Source organism: Hemibagrus wyckioides, linkage group LG25, assembly GCF_019097595.1.
Source record: "Hemibagrus wyckioides isolate EC202008001 linkage group LG25, SWU_Hwy_1.0, whole genome shotgun sequence".
In the NCBI taxonomy this organism is placed as follows: Eukaryota; Metazoa; Chordata; class Actinopteri; order Siluriformes; family Bagridae; genus Hemibagrus; species Hemibagrus wyckioides.
Window position 1 is genome coordinate 6,635,492 of NC_080734.1, and position 19,872 is coordinate 6,655,363.

General features: G+C 38.9%; 2 protein-coding genes across 6 annotated transcripts; one reads left to right on the forward strand and one right to left on the reverse strand.

Moving 5' to 3' along the window:
* Positions 1 to 43: 43 nt before the first annotated feature.
* hsf2 (heat shock transcription factor 2) lies at positions 44 to 10,163 on the forward strand. Of its 5 annotated transcripts, none has more exons than XM_058378645.1 (12): positions 45 to 279; positions 2,211 to 2,319; positions 2,421 to 2,548; positions 2,868 to 2,992; positions 3,091 to 3,166; positions 3,274 to 3,335; positions 3,452 to 3,530; positions 3,840 to 3,952; positions 5,553 to 5,804; positions 8,266 to 8,368; positions 8,669 to 8,735; positions 9,456 to 10,161. In XM_058378645.1, exons 1-12 carry the CDS (start codon positions 187 to 189, stop codon positions 9,737 to 9,739), a joined length of 1,491 nt encoding a protein of 496 aa, XP_058234628.1. In that variant the 5' UTR covers positions 45 to 186; the 3' UTR covers positions 9,740 to 10,161. The 5 variants fall into 5 exon arrangements, with proteins under 5 accessions (XP_058234630.1, XP_058234632.1, XP_058234628.1 ...); XM_058378646.1 differs by having other exon boundaries at positions 9,528 to 10,161; XM_058378647.1 differs by lacking the exon at positions 5,553 to 5,804 and having other exon boundaries at positions 44 to 279; positions 9,456 to 10,163.
* A 296-nt stretch (positions 10,164 to 10,459) lies between these two features.
* serinc1 (serine incorporator 1) lies at positions 10,460 to 16,763 on the reverse strand. Its single transcript, XM_058378651.1, has 10 exons — positions 16,618 to 16,763; positions 14,263 to 14,424; positions 13,940 to 14,133; positions 13,705 to 13,784; positions 13,460 to 13,597; positions 12,896 to 13,065; positions 12,299 to 12,389; positions 12,058 to 12,199; positions 11,746 to 11,970; positions 10,460 to 11,502 (listed from the first exon to the last, which is right to left on the reverse strand). Exons 1-10 carry the CDS (start codon positions 16,654 to 16,656, stop codon positions 11,364 to 11,366), a joined length of 1,380 nt encoding a protein of 459 aa, XP_058234634.1. The 5' UTR covers positions 16,657 to 16,763; the 3' UTR covers positions 10,460 to 11,363.
* Between the last annotated feature and the right edge of the window lie 3,109 nt (positions 16,764 to 19,872).

The following is a 19,872-nucleotide window of genomic DNA, read 5'->3' on the forward strand; positions in this document are numbered from 1 at the left end:
CCGCGTGACGTCACTCCGCGAATAGCCAATCACGTCGCCTCTAAACGTGAACAGGAAGTGGTGTCAACGTGTGCGTCGTTATTTTCACTGCTGCTTGTGTTTTTGTCCTTTAAAAAAAAAAACCCTGCTAAGAAAACACGGGAGATTGTTTTTTATCTTTCTTTTTATTTCTGTTTAGGGAACAAAATGAAACACAACTCAAACGTTCCTGCTTTCCTCACCAAGCTGTGGACTCTGGTGGAAGATTCCGACACTAATGAGTTCATTTGCTGGAGTCAGGTTCGATTAAAAAAAGCTCACAACTTTACCCGTTAGCTGCCGTGATGCTAGCTAAAGAGCAACGCGACACGTTTACCTAACTAACCTCGGTTATTTACAGATCGATAATCGAATGCATGCTGCGCGATTTCCTTTCCCGTTAGCTCGTTCAGCGAGGAACGACTGTTTATATGATGATTGTTTTGCATTGCGCTAGCTAACACAGGCTAGCTAGCTAACGATATACACTGAATATCCTAATGATTCCTTTTCTTGTTTTTTTTATTTATTTGTTTGTTTTTGTTTTTCATTTGTGGCAGATATATAGCTAACCACATCATGCAAGGAAAATGAATTGCTTATTAATCGATCTTAGCTAACAAACTGGTTACTTAAACTAATCTGCATATTCATCGACTCATTTGCATATCAGACCGTGTTCCATGAATACACGTGGAATTAAATATTTTTTGTTAATTATTATTTATTGTTTTTTTTATCGATAAGTATTTTATATTTAAAAGAAATAGAAAATGTTAGAAAATAGAAAATTAACTAACTGGTTACTCAAGGAGCTAATTTGCTTATTCATAGATTCATTTGCATATCGGACCGTGTTTCATCAGTACTTGTGGAATTAAATATATATATATATAATTGATTTTTTTTTTAAATTTATCAACACGTATTTCCGATTGAAAAGAAATAGAAAATGTTAGAAAAAAAGTAAGTTAACTAACTAGTTACTCGAGGAGTTAATTTGCATGTTCATAGTTATTTGCATATCCGACCGTGTTTCATGAGTAAACGCGGAAAGGATTTTTTTATTATTATTATTATTATTGATTGGTTTTTTTTTTTATAGATAAGTAGAAAATAGAAATAGAAAATGTTGGAAAAATAGAAAGTTTGAGCATGAAACCGCGTTTAAAAATAAATAAATAAATACTACAGATATGAATGAAACTGGAAGTACAATCGATCCTAAATATTAGTAATGGTTTGTTTATCAATATTTTCTATTATCCTGATATAGCAACCAAGAGAAATGTGACACTTTGTCCACTTTGTGATTTCGACATTGCTATTATAAGTAACTTAGTATCTTTCCTAGTCCTCTTTGTTTATTGATGAGTAACACAACCTTAATTACTCATTACTGCCTTTTCACTTTGTTGTTCCGATATAATGGCTTCCTAAAACATTAAGATCATCGTTCTTCCTCTTTTGTCTGGAAGCCAGTTCGGATGCGGACAAAAAATTTTTCGTCATGGAAGAATTCCGTGGTCAGGGGTTGAGATTAGTAGTGTTATGTTGCGATTTTATTGCTGCAAGCCTCTTATTACTGCGACAAATAGCCTTATATTTGCATGAAGTTAATCTTTTATCAACCAGTTGCAGCACTGGACACACCCACATCTGGCCACCACTGGGTCGCTGTCACTCATGTTGCTGAAAGTCACCAGCTATCATTGATTATTAATGGTCCACTGCAAGTTGCTATATGTGTAAATAAACCTTGTTGTTCACCAGTGGGTGATTTATTGCCCCTGCTCTCAAAGATGGCAAAGTTTAGGCAGGTGAAGATATTTTTGGTAATACTGCAGTGTGTGAGTGTTGATAAAACACTCAAAAAAAATCCTCCAATAGGTGTATGGCATAGGCTGATGCAAACAATCCTGGGAGAGCTACAAATACAATAGTGATAATGATTAAATGTTTTTAAAAAGTGTTAAAGGACTAGAATCGTTTCTATTTATGAGAGTCTACCTGAACAGATCTCAGAGTCTTGTGTCTTTTTGCCCCAGAAGATTGAGACAAAGCTTGTATTTAAGTTACTAATAAAATCAGTAGGAATTAAGCATGTGTGAGTTTCAAGTGTGACTGAAGTGATGACCAGGTCATGTTGAGTTGATTTGGCGACTAACAGATGTGATCTTCCTTTCTTACAGGAGGGGAACAGTTTCCTTGTCCTGGATGAGCAACGCTTCGCAAAAGAAATCCTGCCAAAGTTTTTTAAACACAACAACATGGCCAGTTTTGTCCGACAGCTGAACATGTGTAAGGGAATTCTCTTAGTGTGTGTCATAAGGACATCTTTCATTTGTGTTGTCTGTCGTTCACAGACAGGTTAAGAAAAAAAGTTTGTTTTGTTTTCACAGATGGCTTTCGCAAGGTGATGCACATTGACACCGGCATAGTGAAGCAGGAGCGAGACGGACCAGTTGAATTCCAGCATCCTTACTTTCAGAATGGCCGAGACGATTTACTGGAGAACATAAAGAGAAAGGTCAGTTGAGAGGGTTGAGCTGGAATGCTTGAACACTTTTACATGCACTGACACTGGAGACTCCTTCCATAAACAACATTATTTGCTAAGCAAATTTTTCTCAGTTCTAGCTTCTCATTCCCCAGTCTGTAGTTGTACTGTTCTCTCTTTTTTTTTCATTAATAAAAAGACTGAATTGTGGTAACCAAAAATCTATGCAATTTTTAATCATTGGTTTATTGTTATGCTCCTGAAATGAGGACAAAGGTGAGGACAATGTAGCATAATGTAGGTTTTACTCTGCACTCAATTTGCATTCAAATGTTTCATCGTATTTTAGGTATCCAGTACTAGACCGGAAGACAGTAAACTGAGGCAAGAGGATCTGTCCAGAATTCTGACCAGTGTTCAAACTGTGCACGACAAACAGGAAGACATGGACGCCAGGCTGGCCACTTTGAAACGGTAAATGCTCTCCACGCAATGCTGTGTATTATGGCACATGCTTTCCATTTTGAAATAATAATAATGACATGACATTTCTTTCTCATGGTTTTGTTCAGTGAGAATGAGGCTCTGTGGAGGGAGATGTCAGATCTCAGGCAGAAGCATGTGCAGCAGCAACGTGCTATAAAAGAGGTATCATCATATACAATCGAACTTGCCGGAGATTGTTCAATTTGATGAAGTACATGATGTTCAGACTGTCATGTTTTTTTTTTTCTCCCCCTTTTCTTTCACGTTAGCTTGTGCAGTTCATCCTCACCCTGGTCCAGAATAACCGTGTGCTGAACCTGAAACGCAAGAGGTAACTCTAGTTTTTATATCCTTTTAGTTTTGTATCCTTTTATAGCTTAAGAAAGTTATACTCCCTTTCCATGACTCTTTTTTTTTTTTTTTATCCTTTCTTTTTCTCACAACCAGGCCTCTGCTACTAAGCAGCAATGGAAAGAAGTCAAAATTCATTTCCAAAATCTATGAGGAAGCAGTGGACCACAGCAACGTATGTATCCTTCCACCAAACTGTCCTACACTCTGTTCACGTTATGCAGTTAAAGTGAGATGAGCTTCGATAATGGTTTTTCCACTGAATCATAAGGACCAGAGACTTTTTAAGGATGGTGAAAGAAAGAATTGGCTCAGCAAATGCAAAATAACAATTCATTATACAGCGCTGAATAGAATCTGATTGTACTCGTTCAGAGTTCATGAGAGACATTGATATTTTCCACACTGGAAAGTATTTCATGTGTATATTAACATAGCTGTATGCATTTGTTTCTCTCTCTCTCTCTCTCTCTCTCTCTCTCAGTCTGCAGTCAGTGGTCTGAAGAACACTGACAATGCCGATGATGTCATCATCTGTGATATCACGAACGAGGACGCAGAAGTCACAGTGGACACGACGACAGCGGTAGATGAAGGGTAAGCTGTGTGTGTGTTGAGTTTATTCCAAATCACACTGCAGATCTTTATCTTTTTACATTTACTGCATTTAGCAGTCACCTTTAACTAAACTTACAGAAGAAGTCTCCATCAAGATGAAGGGAAAATAACTAAGTAAAAAAAAAAAAAAAGTAAGTCTTCGTTTACACTAGAGAGCTTCATGCCTTGGATGTCGCTCTTGGTGGTGATGTAGATGTGTTACCTTGTTTAGAATGGGAGGTTAGATATAATGCTACTGCTCAATGTCATACCCACATAAATAATCAGAAATTTCGGAAGTTACGTATTGGTTTGTCACATTGTCTCCTGCAAACTTGAACATATAGTAATTTAGTTAATTATATAATTCAGTCATACATTATTTTTTTCTAGCATTTTATGAATGAGCTCATCCGCATCTGTTTCTATATATCTTTGCTAGGGATGCAACAATACAGTTAACCCACGGTTCAATACGTACTGCAGTTTTTAACCACGGTTTTCGGTTCGGATGGCTTGGCAAATTAAAGTTTTTTTCCATTATTCTTTGCTTAGGTGACAGGAACAGTATGTTAAGAAGAAAAAAAACTGGTTTTAGTTGCAATTCTCTTTATTTTACTTAAATGCAAAAATCAACTTGTACATATTCATAGTGTACTGAAAATAGTGAGATATGAATTAGCGCTTGTATGACTTTATTACAGGGGACGGGTTTGTATGTATTTTTTCCCAATCCGCTCTGTAATGAACAGTCATGGTGAGATAACTCTGTTCCCTGTGAGGTCCAACTATCTGTTATTAGAGCAAGGCTTTGAGCTTTAGCCGACTCGGTTTCAATTTTTTTGTGAGTTTTTTCATAGAGGAAAAAAGGCCATGTCGGTGGTGTGTAATGTGGTTCGAGCACTTTTAGTTGCCCGAAAGCCCACATCACCGATCACAGAAAACGGCTGCAAATCTTTAGCAATTATTATATTAGAATTATTTTTTGTGTCTCTTGGAACCAGTTGTGTCTGAATGCTGGAAGGAATCAGTTAGGGACTGTTGATTTTGGGTTCCTGTGTTACCTGCTCTGCCATCCTGCTTCCACACAGTGATATCCCTGGGTGATGGAGCTGCAGATGTGCGGTCATACTGGAAGTATTTCCATCTGAGTAGCTAACTCGTGTGGAACAGTGCTTAAACACAGTCAGTCATTATTTTTGTTTAATCGGCATCATAGTCAACAACAAATCCGAAATGTCCCCACACCACAGATCTGAATCACAGCACGGCTTCCTCGTATTTCTGTCTCGCTTCAACGCTCTCCAGGGTTAGAGTGAAATCTGACACCAGTATCACAAGCATGGTTACCGCCCCTAACTTTAGCGCTCACTGATTGGATATTTACTCGCGGGGAGGCGTGTCTGTCTCAGCGCGTAGACATACAGTACAGGCAAACACAAACAGGTGGATCAGAGAGTAATAAAACGCATGGTTTTATTGTTTTAAGGAAAAAACCGAAAAACCGTGGTTCATATATGCGTATTGAACCGTGGAGGTCGTACCGAACCTATATTGAATCTTATATTGAGTATTGTGGCATCCCTAATCTTTGCTGCAGGGACGTAGAAATCGTCGAGGTAGATTGCGACAACAGCGAGACCACAGAAAACAGGAGCATGAGCAGACAGTTATCAACAGACACCACACTTCGAGCTGAAGGAGAATCATCATTCGACATTATCCAGCCAACGTGCAGCGCGTTGCAGCTAAACCATAGTTCAGCCCTGAGCCAGGAAGACCCTGTGAAGATGATGGACTCCATCCTCAATGAGAGCGGCACCATTTCTCAGAACATTAACCTCCTGGGAAAGTAAGTTGGGAATGGATTTCATTTATTAGAGACAGCTTTATACAGTTATACTTCACTTGAGCGGGACATAGGACTTGTTCAGAAAACTAGTAAACCTTTTTAACGGTATGATTCTCAAACATTTTAGAGAGCCAAACCATTACACAGGAGAGACAGTGGGATTTATTAAGCTAGATACGAGAAAATTTAAAAGTAAATCAAAAGTACATGGATTTATGTTTTTAAAAAAACCCTGTGAATTCTGAAAACCATTTGCCCCCCTGATTGTGTGAAAATTTATCTATAAGAAGACTAACTAATGTACATTCACTTGATCAGCGGCAACATTTTGTAAACAGCAGTCATTTAATGCTATTGGAATTAATTAAGGAATAAGACTGATTATCTCCTCATCATAGCACCTGTTAGTGGGTGGGATATATTAGGCAGCAAGAGAACATTTGTCCTCAAAGTTGATGTGAAAGTTGATGCAGGAAAAATGGGCAAGCGTAAGGATTTGAGTGAGTTTGACAGGAGACAATTTGGGATGGCTAGACGACTGGATCACAGCTTCTCCGAAACTGCATCTCTTGTGGGGTGTTCCCCGTCTGCAGTGGTCAGTATCTATCAAAAGTGGTCCAAGGAAGGAAAAGAGTTGAACCGGCGACAGGGTCATGGACGGCCAAGGCTCAGTGATGCACGAGGGGAGCGAAGGCTGGCCCGTGTGATCCGATCCAACGGACGAGCTACTGTTGCTGAAATTGCTGAAGAAGTTAATGCTGGTTCTGATAGAAAGGTGTCAGAATACACAGTGCAGGACGGGTCAGAGCGGTTTTAGCAGCAAAAGGGGACCAACACAACATTAAGCAGGTGGTTATAATGTTATGCCTGGTCGTTGTATAAATCTATAAAGGAGCCAGTCAGCTTGCTGGTTAAGACATTAGGAGAAAACACCTGACTTTGTAGATCAGACCTGGGCATTTTACAGCCCGCGGGCCACATCCGGCCCTTTGGACGTCCCTGTCCAGTCCCCTTTAAGTCAGTCATAAACATAAATGAACAAGTGTTTATGCATTGCACGCAGTACAACTGTGTTGCTTTTATTTTGAAAAGCCTGGAGTTTTATTATTTCCGTATGGACGTGTGTGCGTGTCTGAACGGTAACAGGTGATGCTGGCACGTTAATGCTGGTCAGCCACTCCTAAAAAAATGTCAGCTCCCATTAAAAAAAGAAAAGTTGATTCCGAATCCCGAGTTTTCAACAAGACATGGACTGCAAAATATTTATTTACAGAAATCAAAGGTAAAGCCGTGTGCTTAGTTTGTGGTACACAGGTCTCTGTGTTCAAAGATTACAATCTGAATCGCCACTACGTGACCAAACACGAGGGGAAATACAAGAACTTGTCTGATGAAGAGCGTGCAAAGGAGTCGGAGGCTGTGCTAGCCACGCTGCAAACCCGACAAGGCCTTTTTACAAAACCTCCCACACCCAGAGATGCAGCTGTCAAGACAAGTTATGTCATATCTCACAAAATCACTAGAAAAAGTACACCGTTTTTTGATGGAGAGTTTATTAAGGAGTGTATGGTGGACTCTGCTGCCCTGATATGCCCAGAGAAAAAGGGAGCATTCGAGAACGTGCCCCTCTCCCGACGCACTGTAACGACGAGGGTTGAGGACATCGCGGGAAATCTGGAGCTTCAGCTGAGGAACAGAGCGGTCAATTTTTCACTGGCTCTGGATGAGAGCTGCGATTTACATGGCACAGCCCAGCTACTCATCTTCTTACGTGGGATTACTGCAGACTTCAAAATCACGGAAGAGCTGGCAGCCATGCAGTCAATGAAAGGAACAACAACAGGTAGTGATCTCTTCACGGAGGTAAATGCATGTTTGGACAAGTTGGGACTGAAATGGGACAAGCTGGCAACTGATGGTTGTCCAAATCTGACAGGGAAAAATGTTGGACTTTTAAAGAGAATGCAGGATAAAGTGACAGAAATTAACCCTGAGTACTTAACAAGTAAAATGAACTGAAAACAAGCACTTGTTGCTATTTGAATGAAGTTGAGCAGTTGCTTATCTTTAACATAATGCAAAACATCTTTTCAGTATTTGTGAAGATTAACAAGTTAAAAATCAAATGAAACAGTGATGCAGTGATTGTTTTTGTTTTAAACTGTTTATTACTTCTTCTATAGGATTATTTTCCTCTTTGACCTACACAACAATTCATAAAAAATTTACATAAATATTTACATAATATCCTTATTCTTCTGATTACCAGTAGCAGCTTGCAAGTTCAAGTTATCGATGGTTCGGCCCTCCAACACAGTTCATATTTATTATGTGGCCCCCTGTAGAAATTAATTGCCCAGCCCTGTACTAGATTCTTACACTGACACAGGTTAAGGTGCTTTTCTCTCCCAGATGCCCTAGGTATGGGATAGTTTATAAAACAATGTAATCTCTTCAACAGAGTTGAGCTGATGGACTACTTGGACAGTATTGACTGCAGCTTGGAAGACTTTCAGGCCATGCTGTATGGAAAACAGTTCTCCATTGACTCCAACATTCTAGAGGTTTGTGTCTATGATCTGATATCTGCCCTATCATCTCTTCTGTTTCCCGTCCGTCAGAGGCACCTCTCTGTTCATTTTCATGCCATTTTCTTACTGTCACAGTTTTATATTGTGTGCAGATCTCATGATTTCTTCACCTGCACTGATACAGTAAGTTAAGACCATTAGGCTTTTCATCTAAACGAAATCCAGCATGGAACAAAACAGAAACTTGAGTGATGAATGACAAATCACCGTGTGCTTCTGATATTTTAACTCAACCCATTCACCCTTGTCATCTACTTCTAATGTTTGCTACAGGGAACCGGCTCAAACTCAAAAGGTGAAGGCATTTCTGCAAAGGGTGAGACTGCAAATTACGCTACAGGTAACTGTTAACAAATTCTTAGTCTCAGCCTCAAAAGTCAGGCCAGTGCTTGAACTTCTGATGCATATGGCACACAAAATGGTCTCACATAGCCAGATCTTCAGATTGACTAGAGAAGGTCTGGACTCCATAGCAGCTTTTATTGACCAAAGACCACCCCAGAGGCATCTGATCGACATGTAAAGCAACCAATCACAGCTCGTTTTGTTCAGCATCATGCTCGGTGTCATGTCATAACCACAGATTGTTCATTTAAGAAAAATCTGTGCAAATAATTGAGTCTATACCACAAACGTTTCATCATTTGTAAACTCCAGTGTTTAGCTGATTTTTATAAGCGCTCACTCTCACAGTTGTAAACACTAAGGCTTCCTTCTACCATGAGGGAAGTAGAATGCCAAGAAGGCTTTGTTTCCAGGAGGACCATTACAAATGCCACATACACGTCTTACAGAAATCCTGTAGAATCTAACCAATTGGGTGTTTCCGGTTTTGTGTGCATCAGACATTCAGCCAGCCGTTTCCGGGGCGTGACGTCTGAGGATGAGACTAACAAATTCTTCTAAACATCTCTATATTTTAAAGAAAATACAAACATTTTACTTTGGGTTAAAGTGTCACTTCAAGGGCCAAAAGTGATCTTTAGGCAATCCTGGAATTTTAACTCATAAACTTCTGATCAGCGTAGAAACTTAAATTCGGTATTCGGTCCTGTTTCAGATAAACAACTGATTCAGTACACCAGCTATCCCTTGCTGGCCTTCCTTGATGGTTGCAGTCCTCTCCCCTCAGTTGCCGAACCACAGCCTGAAGATGTGAAGCCGAACCCAGAAGACACTGTGGACCTCCTGCAGTCATCTCTGCAGACAGAAGAACCTCCACGCAGCTCAATGATCCGCCTGGAGCCCCTCACTGAAGCAGAGGCCAGCGAAGCCACACTCTTCTACCTGTGTGAACTGAACTCAGACCTGCCTCCTGCCGATCTGCACCAACTCGACGTTTAAAGATGAACGAGACCTTTCTTTTTTTGTACATAGTCATCAAAATGATCTATTTATTTAATGCAATTTTTTGGTACTTTTCTTCTCACATTGAAATGACATTCCATTAGATCACATCTGCTTTTTGATCTTGTTCACCGTTGTCCTGGATAAACAAGGGTTATAGTGCAGCAAGTTTATGAGATCGTAGATTTTATTTTGTTTTCTTCTGTTATGTCTTTTTTTTTTTTTATACTGAATTCTGTGATTGCGACTTTGGTTTGGATTTTGTTATGTGACATGGTATAGAAGTGCCTGCGCTCAGATCTCTGTACATAACAGTACTCTTACTAGTTCAATAATGTCCGGAAAGTATAGTGATTTCGCCGTTCTCTTTATGCTTTGTCAATATCCCAAGCTTGATATTAAAGAAGTTGCAAGGGATTCAAGCCTCTTGTCGTTGATGTGCACTTTATAGTCAGAATCAGAAAATTGTAATTCACAGGTCTAAAATACCTCTCATTAGTGTCAGTTTGTATGATTTGCTGGCTGTAGCCATCTTGGACAGGGTAGATGAACATAATGCTGTCTCGGGCATTTTAAGCTTGTATGATTAACTGAAAGAAGAAGTAAATGACCCAGGGTGGGGTTTCACTAGTGACCTACACTGGTTTTGTGTCCAAGTGGAAATGTCCTTTAAACATATTTAGGGGAAGAAAAAAAAAAAAAAAATCACAGAGCTGATAGGGGCTTTAAACCTTTAATGATTGACAAGATAAATTACAATGCACATGTCAAAAGGACAAAAAGAATACACTAAGGCATCACACGTCAGCGCCTGTAATGTTACATAACAGCAGCTACTAGAATATTAGCTCCAGCAGGCTGGTAACACACACATCTACATGGCATAGAAGCAAATTCCACATGTGAAATTATATCATCTTAACATGAGTTTGTAAAGCAATGAATCAGTGCAAAAAATTTCAAAACACAATAAAACTTCAAAACTCCACTAACCTGTGCAAGTTGCAAAAGGATTAGCACTGTAGTGTTTTACAGTCCTAACTAAAAGCCTGGAAATTCATTAACATGCACCAACACTGGTGTTAATAAAACAGTATTTCACATGACCTATGTTTTGGAAAGGATATCCTAAATGATGCAAAAAATGTGTTAGGAATGGAAAAAAGCAGCGAATCTAAACTTCTACTTAGCAATGATATTTGTTAAATTTGTAATACTGAACTCTTATGCCCACGCTACAGGAAATTTGTTTTATAAGATGACGCATCTTGCTCCTACAGCTTCATGAATAAATTATGGTAAAGATGTCAAGCCCAAGCTACTTAAATCAAAATTTTACAATGATTCCTTTTTTATCTTTCTTTAGGATGTACACATATTCCTGTGCTTCTTTACAAAACTCAAGCCTGGCTAATTTTTTGACTGCTTACAACAACGTACAGCACAAATAAATATCACTACATAACATGCAACAGTTACACCAAAACTGAGGATTAACCACAGGGGAATGCACCAGCTTCAGCTTATTTACAATTATGAGCCGACCTGCCCTGCTTTTACAGGCGGATATTCACAATGATGAAGGGCAAGGTTAGAGTAAAGCCTTCTCTCTTCCGCGCGGTCAGTCGAAGTCGCGGTTGGTAAGGACGAGCGGAGCCACCAGGGTCCAGACATACAGAGAGATACAGATCCAGCTGGACGAGATCTTCACCCATACCGAAGGCCACTTGCTGGTCATCGCCTCGTAGTTGGAGTCAGGGCTAAAAATAGTGCAGATCGAATTTAAACCAAAGTTTACAGGAAGTTTAACTGATATATTGATGTCAATGGAAAATGGAAATATACAGAGGGAGTGAACAATATTAGACACTGAGGCATGGTTGCATTAAAAATCTGTTTTTTTTTATAATCTACTGGTACCACACTTTAAAAAAAAAAATCAGGATAAGGAAAGACCTAAATCAGGACTGTAGGATTTGTTTCGGTTCTAGCTCTGGTCATACCTGTACCAGTTGGTCAAAGTCATCATGATGTAAAGAGAGGCCAGGAAGAGCATGAAGTGGAAGAAAGAGTAGCTGTACGTGACGCCATCCTTCTCGTTGTCCACGGCCCGGTTTGACCCGTCTCCCTCGTCGAAATTCTCCGGCGCTGGACCGTCCTCGATCAGAGCGGACTCGTCGCTAGTCAGCGTCAACTTGTTGACTTGAGCGTTGTTAGAATTGCGGATGCTGAAAAGGCATAGACTCTGATAAACATAACGGTTTAAGCGAACATGAACTATTGCGTCTGAGGCTAGAAACAAAACGGCAACTTACCTGGAATACAAAACACACATCAGGAACAGGATCAATCCCACAATGCCCTGGGCATCCCACCACTGGACCACGTGACCTGGGGCAGCTGGGGTGGTGCTGTTCAGCCCAATAATGCCCAGCAGACTAGGGTTGCATTTGCGGTCTAAAAATAAAGCAAGACTTATTTATACAGTATGGTGTTTTTCTTTTAAACAAGTAGCAAATGGTTTTTCTTTCAAATATCTCAGGAACAATTACTTACCAGGCTCATTGGTCATAGCAGACCAGGTCAGATACATAGTGTACAGGGTGACGACGGAGGACTGCAGGAGACCAGACCTGGGCTGTGATTCCTAAATTAAAAGAAAAGAGACACAATTAAATTGTGCTCTTTGTTAAAAAAGATTAACAGTCCTTCTATCTTTCTCCCAACTGTTCCCACCACATCAGCTGAAACAATGCCTAATGTCCTCGAACTAACGTCCTTCAGCCTGTGACCCGGCAAAAAAAGTCCACCATCCTTAAAGACGCAAAATCTTTTTCAAGCGACTCTTCACTGAAATTTTTTTCTCTCTCTCTGATTCATTTCCTTGTGTGATTTGAAGGAGGAGCTAAACAGAAAGGAAAAGGAAATAGGGAAACAAAATTTAAAACAAAAAGGAGAAACGCTGCTGTGAAGTGTCTTTTAGGGGAAAAGTGGTAAGAGTTATCGACTACAAACAAATCCAAATGTAGAAAAAGATTTCCAAATGTAAACATCACTAAATTACTACTTCCTCAATGAACATTGCGGTTCTCAGTCTACCTTGCAAGTAGGTGGTCAATAAAACTACTGCACCAACTGAACACAGTCAGTTACCTGAATTTTGGGCAAAATGGACATGATGGAGGCTCCCACACACAGCAGCATGTTGACGCTGATGAAGGCCTTGTTCTCAGTGCAGCCTTCAGTGTGGGTGTAGTACACGTAGAACATCACCACACACACCAAGGACAGAGCGTAGTTCAAGGCTGTGGCAGTAAGAAGAGCTAGAGGGCACAGAAGCAGAAATAATTATGAGCACTAGTTGTAACTACCATTAGCCATAACAGCTCTCTGCAACACTATTAATGTTTTACACAGTAATAAATCTTTACAGCAAAATCTTGTGTTTCTAAAGTTATAAAGACTTGCGTTTGATTTCATTCTGCTTTTAATTATCTAAAGCCCTGCTGTTTTCATTTCCTCTTTGACCATTACATACCAGTCCCTGTTATTCGGAGACACTGTGAAACAGGAAGTGTTTTCTGTGCTTTCACCTAAAGCTCAGCTCATTGTTTTCAAGTGGGCCAGAAATCTTTTGTCCACACCCAGATTCAAATACAAAATCGTCCAAAAGCCCACAATATACCTATGCATACATGTGTTCCTTTTCACGCTTACCTGCGTACCAGCAGCGAGAGTTCCCCTCCTCCATCTTCTCCACCCAGGACTCATTCCAGGAGTGAGCAAAGTCGATAAGAAGCACCAGCTGAATCAGAATGAAACAGAAAGCGCCAGCCATGCCAATGTAGAACCACACTAAAGAATGAGTGAAAGAGATAATGTTAGTTTCCTGGTATACTTGAGGGGAAAAAAGGCTGTTTTATTATGGTGTTCAGTCTAATGATTACTGAAATGCTCATTACCGGTTGTAAAAGGACCCTCTGGAATGAAGAACGCTCCGACAGTGATAGCAGTAGCAGCAGCGAACTTGAAGAACCAAAACCTGCAAAGGAATTGGAAAGAAAATGATCAGATAGGTGTTTATTATTTCCAAATGTTAGATATGTTCAGTCAGGTCCATAAATACCTTAATATTTAAACACTATATTGTAGTTGAAGTTAAAACATGAACATGAGCTTGTCCAAAAGTTCCCATACCCGTTGTGTACAGAAGCTCGTGGATCTTGGCTGCTCTTAACCTTGATCATGAGGAGAGAGAAGAGGAGGAAGAACATGGCCATGCCAAAGCACACACGGTACACAGCCTTGTAGCCCACCAGCACATCACAGTTCACGTGTCCCTTCACACCTGGGATGGAGGTTCCAATTCCTCCCTCACAAAAGCCTGGAATCTGCAAACACAGAACTTTTTCAATATTAAACATTCACTAATGAGCTCTTTTTCCTCTGAGGACAATACTGTTAGATCAGATGCAAATTATTATTATTTTATATAAATATGGAATAGGAAAAAAAAATACCTTCTTGAGCTGCCCCTCCATGCCGGGCATCAGCATGATGCAGGCGATGCCCACCCCCAGAAGCAGGAAGAAGGAGTAGATGAGGCGAGTGACCGTGGAGTTGTTTCCACTGGGGCAGCATCTGCACAGGAGGCAAGGAGCACTGCCACAAAGGCAGGGGATCTACAGAGAAAACATTTGGATTTCAGAGTTGATTTTCATTGGTAGTATGATGAGATAAGTAGTCTATTAGGGTAGCAGCATAATTGCAGGAGATGCAAAGCACTACAGTAGGCTGCTCAGAAACACAAACTCCATCACCAAGAAGGCAGATGGTAGCAAAACTGGAGCTCATTATCATGAACACTTCTACCTTCACATGGTGCTTTTTTTCTGAGAGCTTTGGTGTGTGTGGTTCACCGGGACACAACTCCAGTTTTTCAGAATGAGTGAATAACTGGTTCATATTTATTCAAATCCATACACATTACAATACAATGCCTACACAGAATCAACACTGCTTGTGGTGGTTAATGTCTGCTGCTGTTATTCTGAAACTTGTTGTAGTTTTGCACCTATTCTGTTAATCTGATGCTGCCCTTCTTCACCTTGACCCTCTGTGCACTAAACCAAAATCGTTAAAATAAACTCACCGTGGATGACCAACCTTTGGGAAATGATTGAAATTGATAATGTGGACACGGAGCGTTTTATCCAGATTAGTGTACACGTAGCTTTTATTTAATATGTATAGAATTGTCTGAACCACGTTCCTTAAATACTTGGCTAATAAATGACTGGTGAGTATTATAATGTTTTAATAACTTTGTATATCAATGTCCTTTGCTGCTATAGCACCAAAATATCCCCTGAGGGATAAACAAAGTACATCTGTCTATCTAGTTTCATACATCTGTTCACTACCTAGCTATCTAATATTACAATAACACTGTAACTTACTTGTAATCACATTTTTGTGTGTTTGTTCTATAAGAAAACTCTAAATGGAATCAAGTTTTTTAATGTTAATTGTATTACTGTATAAAATAAAATGGTATAATATTCATTTAAGAATTCTGGTAACAAAAATAAGCAGGTAGACGGACATTTAGGGAAATAATTTTCAGACAGCATTATAAAAAATAAAAGTCACTAATGAGGTAACGCTGGGATTAATTGTGAAAGTGTGACGTCATAACAATGAGAAAGTAGCATAAGGCGAGACGTTATATCCGGTTTAAAGCTGATATCGATCCAGAGCTCTAAGCCTGGTTGGTATATTACTGGTACTCATCACATTAGTGCATCATGATACATGTTGGGGATCCAGGTTGTCTAGCAAAGTAGTGTGGAAATAAAACTGTGCTCTCCATCATGTCTGACATTATTCACCTAAACCAAAGCTGGACATTGTGATCATATTGTGAGATCACATCACACTTATCCAGTCATAAATATTACACTGCAAGCAGGCGTTTCTTTTAATCTGGTAATTCATATAAATCAGTTTAGATATCTAATTCTAGCTAAAAACAAGAACATCACATTAAAACGCCACTAATCACATGAATGACATCATGCCCCAAACACCGGAAACGCCGCCTAATAAACTGGATTAAACAGACTCAAAAAAATTCACAAACGTGAAACTAAAAACAAGCTAATCTTGTTCTGTTCACTTGTAAACGATCTATTTGTGGATATATTAATGTCCTGACACATGATCTTTGTTTTGCCTGTGCTGTGGCGCAACCATTTCGGAGAAAAATAATCCGACATTAGCAAAACACGCTAAAATAAGCTAGGCTAGGCTAGGCTAAGAGTGGCGTAATCACAATAACAACACGGGCTAGTTCGGGTTAGCTGCGATTCCATTGCCTGATTATACGATTAAATAGTGTATTTTTAAATAAAATAAAAAAGTGAAGAAAATATTCGATATAGTTCAAATGTTAGCTTTCGGTTTGTATTAAACTATGATAGTTAAAAAGGTTGAAAACATTAGCTAACTAGTTAGTTAACAATGCTGATAACGTCCCCAGGCCACAGGAAACCACCCAGTAAACATATAAAGCTGACACGAAAGGAGACTGACAGCCGACTGTTTGAGATAATGGATCAAAAAATATATACAAACTGAAAATAATACATTAATTTAACAATATTTTTAAATCGCCCATATACAAAAGCAGGCTATAAAAGTAGTTTAAATGCAAGTCACGATGAACGAGTCACCATTTCATACCGCAGCTGCCGCAAGATGTTTTCAGATTCAATTTAAAGACCATTTGTTTTCCTGTAATCAGGATGATTTAATATTATACAGACTTATTTATACTGGATGTTATTAATATCGATTAAAATGTTAAAACGTACCCAACTCGCCATAGAACAAAGCCCAAGAACACCCCCCATGTTTTCACTGCGGAGTCTGACTGCAAAATACTGAAGATGGCTGCGGTGTGTTTACAGAGACACACACGGCGCAGTGTCTTCATTTCACTGTAAAAGTCAACATGTTGACGTCTGCGATGTGTATTTTAGTGGGGCACAAAAAAAAATAGATTTATTAGAACATTCTTGTCTTTTTCAAAGCAAAAATAAATAAATTAATAAACAAACAAATAACTGAAAAATAAATTTCTACTTATTTTGTTGGTGCTAGTCAGGGAAAGTTGGTGTAAATCGGCTAACATGGCTAATCAAGTCTCTGAAGTGTTTCATAAAGATAAACAAAAAAATTAAAAAAAATAGAAAATTTCTTTTCTTTTTTTGACATCCACACCAGATTATTTGCTGCTCACAAATGTTTTGAAGTGGATTATATTGGATTTAAGTGCATAATCATCACCAATGGTCGTAAAAAAAATCAAGTACAGCTCAACATCTGCATCGAAATCACCATCAAGTCTAGTCTTCCTAATTTTTTCAATAATTTTTATTCTTAATATTTAATTCAATATCTTTAAAATATTTTTCAAACAGTAAGGAACCAGTTGAAGGAAAACTATTTCAGATATCCAACCTTGCTCTGACCTTGACCCAATTTGGATCATTTCTAAAATCTAGTGTGTTTCTGTCCTAAAGGCTCAGTTTGATACTCATTGGGTTTCCATTTTCACAATTGTATCTTGTGAGGTTTAATGTAAAAAAATATTTAACAATTCTTAACCGAGAAGAGAAAAGCTCATTCTTTGCAGACTTGAACTGACATTTTGCTAAGTTAGCTACTCAAACTGTTTGTTTGTTTGTAATTTTGTTTGTTCAAATCCATCAAATCAGCAGGTAAAAAATTGAGTTTAGAGTTTTCGATCTCTCTTTCTAGAAGTGTAGCAGCTAAAGTTCTATGAGATAGACTGGATATTTTTCTGTTCAATTATTCAGATCTCAGGATTGCCAGACAGACAGTTGCATTCGAACTGATAAAAATGTGTAAGTATATACAAATGAAGATCTAGCCTGTGAAAAGGTAATATATCAGGCCAAATCTAAATAAACCCTGAGGAAATATGACTACTGTTCTGTTAATGTTGTATTATACAATGTCTCTTATGCATGTCTCTTTGCTGTGGACCCTTATTGGTAGGAAGGTTAAGTGAATTTTTTAGACACTACTGGTTTGAAGGGTTTGGGACGTCAGTAAGTGGTTGGTCTTGGTACAAGAGGGAGAGGGGGTTACCTTGTTTCTTGACAAGTAGCCAGAGGAATCTTGGTCATTTGTCAAGATTCCAACAGGAAGAAATCTGATGGCCAGGAGGCAGACAATGAAGTGGGCCTGTGGGCTTCATGCTAGGTCATAGCCAATTCAAAAGGCATAAACAAGAAGAACCAAGACTGAGCCTTATTACCACAGTTCTCTGAAGTGTCATTTGAGTGTGAGGTCAACTCTCTGCATAATGGCCTTCTTCTAGAAAGAATGCAGTGTGCATGGCTATTTGAGTTTCCCTGACAGAAGAGCAATTGAGAAAAGTGGTTTGTTCGGCCACTCACATGCCATCAGTCCTTTCAAAGAGGTTGATAAACACTTACAGATCATCGTCATGGTCATTCAGCACATGTTTCCACTTTGGTTGATGTTTCACTTGTGCTCTCGAGAGGTCTTCTAATGGTTTCTGTATTTATTTTTTCTTTTAAAATCTTTCTTAAAGCACATTAAATGCAAAGGTAAGCTTTTCATGACCACTGACCGATGATTGTTTGCTTCTGGCACTTGTTGAGTCCTTGGGACCAATTGTACAAAAAGCAGTTAAGTGTGTTTATCGTGAAATATTAAGCTGCCACCAAAAACCTAGGGCAGAAAAAATTACTAAAAAAACCTTTACATTTTTCTCAAACTCAAAATTACAGCTGTCAGATTTTCCACTCTCTGACTCATTGTACCATCATCTCAAGCTGAAGCCCTGAAGCCCTCTCTGCCCAACACACAAACACCATTTAAAGGAAAAACATTCATCCCTACTAGGTGCTCTTCATCATCCATTAAGCTTCCTGCTTTCCCAGTTTTCTCTGTCATTTTCAGTGCTCATACCTCACCCCTCTGCTTGCCATGGTTTCTCTGTGTGTAATAGACAAAAATAAGTCTACTGACAATTTGAGAACAACTAAAAGCCTTCATCAGAGGACACAAAATGGCTCTAAAAGCGTACCTGTCAGTGCAAAAAATATCTCAAAGAGAAAATAGAACTCCAACATATGTAAAACATGTTCTCTTCTGCAATTAGAAAAGGAACACAGCAGAACCTTATCCACAGGCAAACAGAAGCTGAAAAATACCTGTTGAGACAGCTTTATTATAAACTGGGAGCCAAAAACAGGTTTTAAAATAGCATGCCTCGGTTCTAGTTTATGTATGCCAAGAGATGAATAACTGTTCCAGAGAATTTTCTAAGCAAGTGTATACATCTTAGAGTGAAAATCTGAAACCATACTTAAACCGTGGGAATAAAAGGTAGTTGTGTAAGAAATAAGGCACATCTGGGTGTGGTGTTCCAAGGAAATAATCAGCTTTGTTATTATTCCCATCACAAATTATATTATATTCCTATATCAGTGATCCCTAAAATGTATTTATTTATTGTAAAACATTTATTCATTTAGCAGACTTTATCTAAAGTGATTTATAATTGAGAAGCAAATTATGATAACATTTTTAGATAGATAGATAGATAGATAGATAGATAGATAGATAGATAGATAGATAGATAGATAGATAGATAGATAGATAACAAAACATAAAATATTACAAAATATAGCAGAATATAACAATATAAGAAAATATATAAGAAAAATACTAAATACAGAGATTTAGGAATAAATATGGAGAATTAGATGAAAAACAGTAATGTGCAAGACAAGTGTTTAAGGTTACAGACCGATTCGATGTGCAAAAACTGTTATGTGCTTAATAAGTAATAAATAGTAAGGTACGCACGGAGCTGCTGGAAAGGCTGCCACTTGCTGCGGCGCCGGAAGTAGGACAGTAGTAGCTCAGGAGTTCAGTCTATGGGTTACAGATCAGGAGGTTGGAGTTCAAGCCTCAAGACTGTCATTCTGCCACTACTGGTCCCTTGATCAAGCAAAGGTAGATAAGGGCCTTACTCAAGGGCCCAACAGTAGCAGCTTGAACCCCTG

Coding starts and splice junctions, on each gene's coding strand:
- hsf2 (XM_058378645.1), top strand. CDS start 187: ATGAAACACAACTCAAACGTTCCTGCTTTCCTCACCAAGCTGTGGACT. Junction 2,320..2,420: donor TGTCCGACAGCTGAACATGT/GTAAGGGAATTC, acceptor TTGTTTTCACAG/ATGGCTTTCGCAAGGTGATG. Junction 5,805..8,265: donor AACATTAACCTCCTGGGAAA/GTAAGTTGGGAA, acceptor TCTCTTCAACAG/AGTTGAGCTGATGGACTACT.
- serinc1 (XM_058378651.1), bottom strand. CDS start 16,656: ATGGGGGGTGTTCTTGGGCTTTGTTCTATGGCGAGTTGG. Junction 13,598..13,704: donor AGAGGGTCCTTTTACAACCG/GTAATGAGCATT, acceptor CTCATTCTTTAG/TGTGGTTCTACATTGGCATG. Junction 12,390..12,895: donor CCATTTTGCCCAAAATTCAG/GTAACTGACTGT, acceptor CTTTTAATTTAG/GAATCACAGCCCAGGTCTGG.